Source organism: Onychostruthus taczanowskii, unplaced genomic scaffold (genome assembly GCF_017590055.1).
Source record: "Onychostruthus taczanowskii isolate IOZ18803 unplaced genomic scaffold, ASM1759005v1 scaffold326, whole genome shotgun sequence".
In the NCBI taxonomy this organism is placed as follows: domain Eukaryota; kingdom Metazoa; phylum Chordata; class Aves; order Passeriformes; family Passeridae; genus Onychostruthus; species Onychostruthus taczanowskii.
The window spans coordinates 52,413-65,223 of NW_024500639.1; the positions used below are offsets into that span (position 1 = coordinate 52,413).

General features: G+C 61.5%; 1 protein-coding gene across 1 annotated transcript in view; it reads left to right on the top strand.

Moving 5' to 3' along the window:
* LOC121339059 (adhesion G protein-coupled receptor L1-like) overlaps window positions 1-12,811 on the top strand; it is a gene marked incomplete at its 3' end in the record, with an annotated part of 43,815 nt that overhangs the window by 1,665 nt on the left and 29,339 nt on the right. Inside the window, exons 2-4 of the mRNA XM_041410534.1 lie at window positions 4,043-4,126; window positions 4,211-4,424; window positions 6,430-6,539. Of these exons, the coding sequence (XP_041266468.1) occupies window positions 4,043-4,126; window positions 4,211-4,424; window positions 6,430-6,539 (408 nt within the window). The remainder of the gene's footprint in view (window positions 1-4,042; window positions 4,127-4,210; window positions 4,425-6,429; window positions 6,540-12,811) is intronic.

Consider the following 12,811-nt stretch of genomic DNA (forward strand, 5'->3'; position numbering starts at 1 on the left):
GGGGGGTCCGGACAGCGCGGTCCCCCCTCCCCCCTCATTAACTCACCCCCAGTTAATTCACCCCCCCCATTAATTCAACCCCTCATTAATTCACGTCTGCATTAATTCCCTCCATTAATTCATCCCCTCATTAATTTCACCCCCCCATTACTCGGGCTGCCACGGTGAGGGACACGGGGGGGACGGGGGGGGCAGCGAGGGGTGGGCGACACCCCAGGGGTGTGAGGGGTGTGTGGGGGGTGAGTAAGGGGTGTGTAATGTGTGTGTAAGGGGTGTGTAAGGGCTGTACAGTGCCCCATGTGTGTAATGTGTGTGTAAGGGGTGAGTAAGGTGTGAGTGAGGGGTGTGTAAGGGGTGTGCAATTCTCTGGGTGTGTAATGGGTATGTAAGGGGTGAGTAAGGAGTGAGTGAGGGGTGTGTAAGGGCTGTACAATTCCCCGGGGGTGTAATGGGTATGTAAGGGGGGTGTAAAGGCTGTACAATTCCCCAGGTGTGTAAGGGGTTTGTAAGGGGTGTGTAAGGGGTGTACAATTCTCTGGGTGTGTAAGGGGTGAGTAAGGTGTGAGTGAGGGGTGTGTAAGGGCTGTACAATTCCCCGGGTGTGTAATGGGTATGTAAGGGGTGTGTAAAGGCTGTACAATGCCCCAGGTGTGTAAGGGGTGTGTAAGGGGTGAGTAAGGGGTGAACAATTCCCCTGGTGTGTAAGAGGTGAGTGAAGGGTGTGTAAGGGGTGTGTAATGGGTGTGTAAGGGGTGAGTAAGGGGTGTGTAAGGGGTGTGTAAGGGGTGTACAATGCCCCACGTGTGCAATGGGTGTGTAAGGTGTGTGTAAGGTGTGTACAACACCCCAGGGGTGCCCAGGGGTGTGTAAGGGGTGTGAAAAGGCTGCACAACACCCCAGGGGTGTAAGGGCTGTGTAGTGGGTGTGTAAGGTGTGAGTACGGGGCATGTAAGGGGTGTGTAAGGGGTGTGTAAGGGCTGTACTTCTGCACAATTGTGTGAGGGCTGTGTAAGGTGTGTACAACACCGCAGGGGTGTGTAAAGGGTGTGAGAAGGCTGCACAGTACCTCAGGTGTGTAAGGGGTGTGTAAGAGGTGTGTAAGGAGTGTGTAAGGGGTGTGCAAGTGGTGTGTAAGGGCTGTGTAAGGGCTGTGTGATGGATGTACAACACCCCAGGTGTGTAAGGGGGGTGTAAGGGCTGTGTAAGGGCTCTACAACATCCCAGATGTACAAGGTTTGTGTAACACTTGTGTAAGGCTGGTGCAGCACCCCAGGTGTGCAAGGGGTGTGTAAGGAGTGTGTAATGGCTGTGTAAGGGGTGTGTAAGGTGTGTACAACACCGCAGGGGTGCCCAGGGGTGTGTAAGGGATGTGAAAAGGCTGTATAACACCCCGGGTGTGTAAGGGGTGTGTAAGGGGTGTGCAGGGTGTGTGTAAGTTCTATACAGCATCCCAAGTGTGTAAGGGGTGTGTAAGGGCTGCACAACACCCCAGAATTGCTCAGGGATGTGTAAGGGGTGTGTAAGGTCTATACAATACCCCAGGTGTGTAAGGGTGTGTAAGGGCTGTACAACAGCCCAGAGGTGTAAGGAGTGTGTAAAGGGTGTGTAAGGGGTGTGTAATATCTGTACACCATCTCAGGGTGCACAGGGCTGTGCAAAAGGGGTGTGTAAGGAGTGTGTAAGGGCTGTGTGGTGAGTGTGTAAGGGTTGCGTAAGGGGCGTGTGAGGACTGTGCAAGGAGCGTGTAAGGGGTGTGTAAGGGTTGCATAAGGGCTGTGTAAGGGCTGTGTAGGCAGTGTGCAAGAAGTGTGTAAGGGTGTGTAGGAAGTGTGTAAAGGTGGTGTAAAGGGTGTGTCTGGAGTGTGTAAGGGGTGTCTAATGGGTGTGTAAGTGGTGTGTAAAGGCTGTGTAAGGGGTGTGTAAGTGCTATGTAAGGGTGTGTAAGGGGTGTGTAACGGTTGTGTAAGGGGTGTGTAACGGTTGTGTAAGAACTGTGTAAGGGCTGTGTAAGGGGTGTGTGGTGGGTGTGTAAAGGCTGTGTAAGGGGTGTGTAAAGGTTGTGTAAGGATGTGTAAGGATGTGTAAGGGGTACGTGCTATGTAAGGGTGTGTAAGAGGTGTGTAAGTGCAATGTAAGGGTGTGTAAGGGGTGTGTGGTGAGTGTGTAAGGGCTGTGTAAGGGTGTGATGAGTGTGTAAGGGTGTGTAAGGTGCAGTGAGCGTGCAAGGCCGGCACAACAGCCCCGACCTGGGCCCGGCTCTTGGGGTGTCCCAGAACCCGGGAATGGGAAATCCGGGATTCGGGGCGACCCGGGGGTTTGGGGGATCCAGCTGTTTGGGATCCAGGTGTTGGGGATCCAGCTGTTTGGGATCCAGCTGTTTGGGATCCAGGTGTTGGGGATCCAGGTGTTTGGGAGGTCCCAGGCATTGGGATTTGGGGCATCCAGGTGTTGGGGATCCAGGTGTTTGGGATTGGGAATCCAGGTTTTGGGGTCCCGGGTGTCAGGGGTTGGGGGTTCCTGAATTTTGGGAGACCCAAACATGCCGGGTGTCCAGGGGATCCAGATGTTTGGGATTGGGGGATCCAGCTGTTTCGGATCATTTGGGGGATCCAGGTGTTTGGGATCCGGGATCCAGGTGTTTGGGATTTGGGGGATCCAGCTGTTTGGGATTGTGGTCCCAGGTATTTGGGATCAGGGAATCCCAGGTGTTAAGGCTTGGGGGGGCCTCTGAATTTTTTGGAGGACCCAAACATCCACCCGGGGTGTCAGGTACCACGGATTTGGGGTCCCAGGTGTTTGGGATTTGGGGACACACTGGATTTTGGGGTTCCAGGTGTCGGATTTGGGGGAGCTCAGGTGTGTCAGATTTGGGGTGTCGGGTGTTTGGGATTGGGGGATCCACGTGACAGGGACTGGGGGCACCCTGGATTTTGGGGTCCCAAACATTCATTGGGGGTCCCCTTTGTCCAGGTTTGGGGGTCTCAGGTGTCAGGGACTGGGGATCCCAAATGCCCCTGATTTTGGGTCCCGAGTGTTTGGGATTGGGGTCCCGAGTGTTTGGGATTTGGGGCTGGGGGCTGCAGGGCCGGGGGGTGCCCAGGGTCCCTGATTTGGGGTTTGGGAGCAGGTGGTCCCTGCACCCCGAGGGCTGAGCAGGGCACGGGGGGGGGTGAGGGACCCCATTTGGGGTTCCCTGACCCCGTTTTGGGGTTGCAGGGCTGATCCGGGGGGCGCTGCCATTCGGGCTGGCACAGTGGAGTTGGATGTGGAGGTTTTGGGGTACCCCGGGTGTTTTGGGGTTCCCTGACCCCATTTTGGGGTTGCAGGGCTGACCCGGGGGGCGATGCCGTTCGGGCTGGCACAGTGGGATGTGGTGTGGAGGTTTTGGGGTATCCCGCGTGTTTTGGGGTTCCCTGACCCCGTTTGGGTTGCAGGGGTGATCCGGGGGGCACTCCCATTCTGGCTGGCACAATGGGGTTGGATGTGGAGGTTTTGGGGTGCCCCGGGTGTTTTGGGGTTCCCTGACCCCATTTGGGGTTCTCTGATCCCGTTTGGGGTTCCCTGACCCTGTTTTGGGGTTGCAGGGCTGACCCGGGGGGCGCTGCCGTTCAGGCTGGCACAGTGGGGTTGGATGTGGAGGTTTTGGGGTACCCCGGGTGTTTTGGGGTTCCCTGACCCCATTTTGGGGTTGCAGGGCTGACCCGGGGGGCGATGCCGTTCGGGCTGGCACAGTGGGATGTGGTGTGGAGGTTTTGGGGTATCCCGCGTGTTTTGGGGTTCCCTGACCCCATTTGGGGTTCCCTGACCCCGTTTTGGGTTGCAGGGCTGATCCGGGGGGCGCTGCCGTTCGGGCTGGCACAGTGGGATGTGGTGTGGAGGTTTTGGGGTATCCCGTGTGTTTTGGGGTTCCCTGACCCCGTTTTGGGTTGCAGGGCTGATCCGGGGGGCGCTGCCGTTCGGGCTGGCACAGTGGGATGTGGTGTGGAGGTTTTGGGGTGCCCCACGTGTTTTGGGGTTCCCTGACCCCGTTTTGGGGTTGCAGGGCTGATCCGGGGGGTGCTGCCGTTCGGGCTGGCACAGTGGGATCTGGGGCTGGCACAGTGGGATCTGGCACAGAGGGATTGGGGTAGGCTGGGTGTTTTGGGATGCTGCGGGTGTTTTGGGGTTCCCTGACCCCATTTGGGGTTCCCTGACCCCGTTTGGGTTGCAGGGCTGATCCGGGGGGCGCTGCCGTTCGGGCTGGCGCGCCGGGAGCTGGCGTGCGAGGGGTACCCGCTGGAGCTGCGCTGCCCCGGCAGCGACGTCGTGCTGGTGGCCGACGCCAACTACGGCCGCACCGACGACAAAATCTGCGACGCCGACCCCGGGCAGATGGCGAACGTGCAGTGCTACCTGCCCCAGGCACAGCCCATCATGGCCCAGAGGTGACACGGGGACACCAGGGGCGTTGGGGACATTGGGGACAATGGGGATATTGGGGACACTGGGGGCGTTGGGACATCGGGAACCCCGGGCAGATGGCGAACGTGCAGTGCTACCTGCCCCAGGCACAGCCCATCATGGCCCAGAGGTGACACGGGGACACCGGGGACACCAGGGGCGTTGGGGACATTGGGGACAGTGGGGACACTGGGGGCATTGGGGACACTGGGGGCGTTGGGGGCGTTGGGGACATTGGGGATACTGGAGACACTGGGGGCGCTGGGGACATTGGGGACAGTGGGGATACTGGTGACATTGGGACATCAGGAACCCCGGGCAGATGGCGAACGTGCAGTGCCACCTGCCCCGGGCACAGCCCATCATGGCCCAGAGGTGACACGGGGACACCGGGGACACCAGGGGCGTTGGGGACACTGGGGACACTGGGGGCATTGGGGGCGTTGGGGACAGTGGGGACAATGGGGATATTGGGGACATTGGGGGCGTTGGGACATCGGGAACCCCGGGCAGATGGCGAACGTGCAGTGCCACCCACCCCGGGCACAGCCCGTCATGGCCCAGAGGTGACACGGGGACACCGGGGACAGTGGGGGTGTTGGGGACAGTGGGGACAGTGGGGGAACTGGGGACACTGGGGACATTGGGGGCGTTGGGGACACTGGGGACAATAGGGATATTGGGACACTGGGGGCGTTGGGGACACTGGGGACATTGGAGACATTGGGGACAGTGGGAACATTGGGGGAACTGGGGACACTGGGGACATTGGGACATTGGGACATTGGGAAGGTGTAGGAGGTTGGGGACATGGGGACAGGCGGGTGACAGGAACACAGCAATGGGCGCGGGGACATGGGGACAGAGGGACAGGTAGGGACATGGGGACAGGGCTGTGCAGGGGGATGAGGACATCGTGGGGACACAGGGACATGGGGATATTGTGGGACACCAGGGATGTGGCCCTGGCCCTGCACATGATGGCACAGAGGGGACATGGGGGTGACACGGGGGGACATGGGGACATGTGGAAGGCTGGGGACACCTTGGAGACACCCTGGGGACATGGGGACACCTTGAGGACACCCTGGGGACATGGGGACAGGCACACAGGAGGGTGGGACATGGGAGAGCGGGGATGTGTTGGGGACTTGGGGACATGTGGGGACTTGGCCCTGTGGTGACGTGGGGGGGACCTGGGGACAGGAAGGACGTGGGGACACCTGGGGACAGTTGGAGGCGTGGAGGTGGCACGGGGGGGGGGGACATGGGGACACCAAGGGTGGGTGGCCCTGGGTGCAGCTTGGGGACAGCACGGGGGTGGCACAGCTCGAGGATGTCCCCGTGTCCCCACGGCAGGCATTGTCCCCCCAGCCCCAGGGACATTGGCGGTGGCACCTGTGTCCTGTGTCCCCAAGTGCCAGGGCCACACCTGTGCCCTGCCCCGTGTCCCCACTGTCCCTGTGTCCCTCATGTCCCGTGTCCCTGGTCCCGTGTCCCGTGTGTCCCCCCTGTCCTGCTGTCCCCACGTCCCCAGCTCCACATCCTCCGTGTCCCCATGTCCCTGCTGTCCCCATGTGTCCCCCAATGTCTCTGTGTCCCTTTGTGTCCTGTGTCCCCCCGTGTCTCCTCATGTCCCTGTGTCCCCTGTGTCCCCCCTGCTGTTCCCTGATGTCCCCCCCGTGACCCCCCATTGTCCCCATGTCCCCCGGTGTCCCATGTCCTTTCAGGTCCCTTCACCTCCCTCTGGCTCTGTGTCCCTTCCTGTCCCACATCCCTCTGTGTCCCCCCCGTGTCCCTGCCGTGTCCCCCTGTGTCTGTGACATGTCCCTATGTCCCTGACGTGTCCCTGATGCGTCCCTGTGTCCCCCTGTCCCTGCCATGTCCCTGTGTCCCCCTGTCCCTGCCCTGTCCCCATGCCCCCCCGTCCCTGCCATGTCCCCCCGTGTCCCCGTGTCCCCTGTCCCTGACGTGTCCCCGTGTCCCCAGGTGCAATAACCGCACTCAGTGCGTGGTGGTCGCCGGCTCCGACGCCTTCCCCGACCCCTGCCCGGGCACCTACAAATACCTGGAGGTGCAGTACGACTGCGTGCCCTACAGTGAGTGCTGCCCCACAGCCCTGCCCCACAGAGCCCGTCCTGCCCCACAGATCCCGTCCTGCCCCACAGCACCCCAGAGCCACCCCCTGCCCCAGCCCCTACAAATACCTGGAGGTGCAGCAGGACTGCGTGCCCCACAGCGAGTGCTGCCCCACAGATCCTGTCCTGCCCCACAGATCCTGTCCTGCCCCATAGATCCTGTCCTGCCCCGCAGCTCTGTTCTGCCCTGCCCCACAGCTCTGCGCTGTCCCGCCCCACAGCACCCCCAGTTCTGGCACCTATGAGTACCTGGAAGTTCCGTGTGTCCCCCACAGGGATCGCTGCCCCACAGCTCTGCCCCATAACCCCATTCTGTCCCACGGCCCTGCCCTACAGACCCTGCCCCACTGCCCTGCAGTGCCCCCCCAGCCCCACAGCACCCAGAGGTGCGCCCGGGGAGTCCCGCCCCACAGCACCCAAGGGACCCCAAGGGGACCCCAGAGTGCCCCCGTGTCCCCACAGCACCCAAGGGACCCCAGAGTGTCCCCGTGTCCCCACAGCACCCAAGGGACCCCAGAGTGTCCCCGTGTCCCACCCACAACACCCATGGGGACCCCAGAGTGCCCCCGTGTCCCCACAGCACCCAAGGGACCCCACAGGGACTCCACAGACCCCCATGACCCCCAACCCTAGGGGCACCCAGGCACCTTTTGGGGGGTGGGGGTGGGACTGGGGGGGTCTCCCCCTCAGGTCTGGGGGGAGGGGGGGGTTGTGCCCCCCTGGGGTCCCCCCGTGTCACGTTTGTCCCCCCAGGCCGGGCTGTGACCCCCCTGTGTCCGTCCCGGTGCGGGCGCCGCAACCCCCAACCCCCAGCGGGCTCTGTGTGACCCGGGGGTCCTCGGGGGGTTGGGATGACCCCGTCTCTCCCCAGGCGCCGTCGCGGGACCCCCAAAACCCCCCAGCCCCTCCCCCAGCTTTGCTTTGCAGCCGCCGCCGGAGCCGCCCGAGGGAACGGCCGGACAGGGCCGGACACGGCACCGGCCCCGGGACACGCCACGGGCACAGGGACACGGCAGGGACATGGCAGGGACACGGCAAAAACCGTGCAAAAAACATGGCAGGAACACGGCAAAAACACATCAGGAACATGGCAAAAACCATAGCAGGGACACAACCAAAACATGGCAAAAACACGGCAGGAACACGGCAAAAACATTGTCAAAAATAAGCAAAAACCACGGCAGGGACACGACAAAAACACAGCAAAAACATGGCTAAAACCATGCAAAAAATACAGCAAAACCATGGCAGGAACAGGGCAGGAACATGGAAAAAACATTGTTAGAAATATGCAAAAACCATGGCAGGGACACGGCAAAAACAAAGCAAAAACATGGCTAAAACCATGTAAAAAACACGGCAGGAACATGGCAAAAACATTGTCAGAAATACGCAAAAAACATGGTAGGGACACAACAAAGACACAGCAAAAACATGGCCAAAATTGTGCAAAAAACAGGGCAAAAACATGGCAGGAACACGGCAAAAACATTGTCAGAAATACGCAAAAAACACGGCAGGGACACGACACAAACACAGCAAAAACATGGCCAAAACCATGCAAAAAACATGGCCAAAACCACACCAAAACTATGCCAAAAACACGCAAAAACCACAGAAGGAACATGGCACGAACACACCTGTGCCAGCCCCGGGGCTGAGGGAGCCCAGCCCTCACCTGGGCAGGTGAACACACCTGGGGTGGGTGAACACACCTGGGACAGGTAAATTTACCTGGGCAGGTGAACACACCTGGACACGCTAAGGACACAGTGAACACCTGAGCACGTGACGTGAGCAGTAAAGGCACACCTGGCGTGGGCTGAACACACCTGGGCACGCTCGGGACACACCCAGCTCACACCTGCACACGCCAGGGACACACCTGGCGTGGGTCGAAGGTCCCTGAACACAGTGAGGGTGTGCCAAGGACACGATCAACACCTGGACACACCTGGGCACGTTAAACACACAGCAAACACCTGAGAGGGCTCTGAGCACACCTGAGAGCTCTGAGCACACCTGAGAGCTCTGAGCACACCTGAGAGCTCTGAGCACACCTGAGAGCTCTGAGCACACCTGAGAGCTCTGAGCACACCTGAGAGCTCTGAGCACACCTGAGAGCTCTGAGCACACCTGAGAGCTCTGAGCACACCTGAGAGCTCTGAGCACACCTGAGAGCTCTGAACACACCTGAGAGGGCTCTGAGCACACCTGAGAGAGCTCTGAGCACACCTGAGAGCGCTCTGAGCACACCTGAGAGCTCTGAGCACACCTGTGCATGCTAAGGACATGCTAAGCACATGCCTTGAGCGCTCGGTGCACACCTGGTGTGCAGGAGGGCAGGTGCCAAACTCACCTGGGCAGGCTGGGGACGCCAAGGGCACAGCTGGGCACGCGGAACACACGCGGGGGGTGTGAGCACAGCACGGCGGACACAGCTGGGACACACCTCGGCACACCTGGGCACACCTGGGACATGTGGGACACACCTGGGACATGTGGGACACATCTGGGACACACCCGGGACACACCTGGGCACAGCTGGACATGCCTGGGACACACCTGGGCATGCTGAACACACGCCAGGGGTGTGAGCAAAGCACGGCGGACACACCTGGGACACACCTGGGCACAGCTGGGCACACTCAGAGCACACTCAGGGCACACTCAGCTCACACTCAGAGCACACTCAGAGCACACTCAGGGCACACTCAGCGCACACTCAGAGCACACTCCGCTCACACTCAGCTCACACACAGAGCACACTCAGGGCACACTCAGCTCACACTCAGGGCACACTCAGGGCACGCTCAGCTCACTCAGCACACACTCAGGGCACACTCAGCTCACACTCAGGGCACACTCAGCTCACACTCAGCGCACACTCAGGGCCGCCCCTCCCCCATCGCCGTCTCTCTCTCTCTCCCTCCAGGGCGGGGGGGGAGGGGCGGGGGGTCCGACCCCCCCCGAGGGGCTCAGGAGTGCGGGGGAGGGGAGCCCTGCGCCCCCGTCTGTGTGTCCGTCTGTCCCCTGTCCGTCTGTCCGTCCATCACCCCCGCCCATCATCCCCAGCCCGGCCGTCCCCATCCCCCCCTTTCCGTGTCTGTCCGTCTGTCTGTCCATGGCTCTGTCTGTCCATCCTCCCCCTCATCGACTCTTCCCCGTTTCTGTCCCCTGTCCCTCTGTCCCCTGTCCCTCTGTCCCGCTGTCCCCTGTCCCTCTGTCCCTCTGTCCCCTGTCCCTCTGTCCCGCTGTCCCCTGTCCCTCTGTCCCTCTGTCCCCTGTCCCTCTGTCCCGCTGTCCCCTGTCCCTCTGTCCCTCTGTCCCCTGTCCCTCTGTCCCGCTGTCCCCTGTCCCTCTGTCCCTCTGTCCCCTGTCCCTCTGTCCCGCTGTCCCCTGTCCCTCTATCCCTCTGTCCCCTGTCCCTCTGTCCAGCTCCTTGCCGTCCCTCTGTCCGTCCTCCTGCCCATCCTGGTGTCCATCTGTCCATCCACCCCTCCGTCCGTCAGTCCCTCCTGCTGTGTGTCCGTCCCTCGGTCCCTCCGTGTCCCCCTTGCTCCTCTGTCCATCCCCCTGTCCGTGTGTCCATCCCATGTCCATCCCGTGTCCGTCTGTCCGTGTGTCCGTGTGTCCGTCCCGTGTCCGTGTGTCCATCCCGTGTCCGTGTGTCCATCCCATGTCCGTCCCGTGTCCGTGTGTCCGTCTGTCCGTGTGTCCATCCCATGTCCGTGTGTCCATCCCATGTCCGTGTCCGTCCGTCCGTGTGTCCGTGTGTCCGTCCCGGTCCCCCCGCGGGTGCCGCCGCCCCTCCCCCCGCAGGGTCTGGGGTCCCGGGGGGTTTCGGGGTCCCCCCGGGCTGGGGGGGCCGGAGCCGTTTAATCTCTTTTCTCTTTGTCTCCTCTCTCGCCCCTCCCCTCCCCCCACCCGTGTGACCCCTCCCCCATCTCTCCGACCCCCCCAAATCAAAGAGCCCCCCAAAAATAGACCCCAAAAAATACCCCCCCCCAAAAAAAAACCCCCCCGGGGGGCAGCTCGGGGGGCCGGGGCAGGGCCGGGGTCAGTGAAGGTCAGCTGGGGTCACTCAGGGTCACTCAGGGTCAGTTCAGGGTCAGTTCCGGGTCACTCAGGGTCACTCAGGATCAGTTCAGGGTCACTCAGGGGCAGTTCAGGGTCACTCAGGGGCAGTTCAGGGTCACTCAGGGGCAGTTCAGGGTCACTCAGGGGCAGTTCAGGGTCACTCAGGGGCAGTTCAGGGTCACTCAGGGGCAGTTCAGGGTCACTCAGGGGCAGTTCAGGGTCACTCAGGGGCAGTTCAGGGTCACTCAGGGGCAGTTCAGGGTCACTCAGGGGCAGTTCAGGGTCACTCAGGGGCAGTTCAGGGTCACTCAGGGGCAGTTCAGGGTCACTCAGGGGCAGTTCAGGGTCACTCAGGGGCAGTTCAGGGTCACTCAGGGGCAGTTCAGGGTCACTCAGGGGCAGTTCAGGGTCACTCAGGGGCAGTTCAGGGTCACTCAGGGGCAGTTCAGGGTCACTCAGGGGCAGTTCAGGGTCACTCAGGGGCAGTTCAGGGTCACTCAGGGGCAGTTCAGGGTCACTCAGGGGCAGTTCAGGGTCACTCAGGGGTCACTCAGGGGTCAGTTTGAGGTCACTCAGGGTCAGTTCAGGGTCAGTTCCGGGTCACTCAGGGTCACTCAGGGTCACTCAGGGGTCACTCAGGATCAGTTCAGGGTCACTCAGGGTCAGTTCAGGGTCACTCATTGGGGGCCGGGGCGGGGCCGCGGCTTCTTCCCACAGGTGCCGGAGCGGGGGGCGGGGCCTAACGTGTCTCTCTCCTCCTCCTCCTCCCGCAGGGCCCGGCCCAGCCCCCCCGGACCGCGGGGCCCCCCCGAGCCTGTGAGTCTCCCCTCCCCCACCCTCCCGGGGACCCCCGACCCCCCAAAACCCCCGGGGCAGCGCGGGGGCTGCGGCACGGCCGGGCCGGCACACCTGGATGGGCTCACCTGGATGGGCACACCTGGATCTGTGTGCACACCTGGATCTGTGTGTACACCTGGATCTGTGTGCACACCTGGATGGGCACACCTGGATCTGTGTGTACACCTGGATCTGTGTGCACACCTGGATCTGTGTGTACACCTGGATCTGTGTGCACACCTGGATGGATCTGTGTGTACACCTGGATCCGTGTACACACCTGGATGGGCACACCTGGATCCGTGTGCACACCTGGATGGGCTCACCTGGATCCGCGTGCACACCTGGATCCGTGTGCACACCTGGATCCGTGTGTACACCTGGATGGGCTCACCTGGGCACACCTGGATGGGCTCACCTTGGCATTCTTGGATCTGTGTGCACACCTGGATGGGCACACCTGGATGTGCACACCTGGATCCTTGGGCTCACCTGGGCACACCTCGATCCTTGTGCACACCTGGATGGGCTCACCTGGGCATTCCTGGATCCTTGTGCACACCTGGATGGGCTCACCTGGATGGGCTTACCTGGGCTGTGCACACCTGGGCACACCTGGATCTTTGGGCACATCTGTGCACACCTGGGATGTGCACACCTGGGCACGTCTGGGCACGCCTGTGCACACCTGTGCCTTGTGCACGCCTGGATCCTTGGGCACCCCTGTGCCTGAGCTCACCTGGGGCCTGTGCACTCCCAGCCCTCTTGCACACCTGAGCTGTGCACACCTGTGCACACCTGAGCTGCGCACACCTGGGGCTGCGCACCCACAGCTCCTCGTGCACACCTGGATCCAGCTGCACGTCCAGGTGTGCCCCCTGCACACGCAGCCCCCGCGCCCCTCTGCACACGCGTGTGCGACGGGGCACAGGTGGGGCAGCGACACACCTGGGCAGGTGTGACAGTGACACACACCTGTGTGAGCACAAACACTTGGGAGGGTGTGACAGTGACACACCTGGGCAGGCGTAGCGATGACACGCACCTGTGAGCACGCACAGGTAATGGCTGCAGGTGTGAGCGCAGAGCAACGCAGGTGTGGCAGCTCTCGCACACCTGAGCAGCCACACCTAAGTGTGCAAATGTGCTGCTCACACCTCTGCTCACACCTGTGCACACCTGTGCTCACAGCTTTGCACACCTGTGCTCATCTGTGCTCACCTGTGCACACCTGTGCTCACAGCTTTGCACACCTGTGCTCACACCTGTGCTCACAGATTTGCACACCTGTGCTCACACCTGTGCTCACAGTTTTG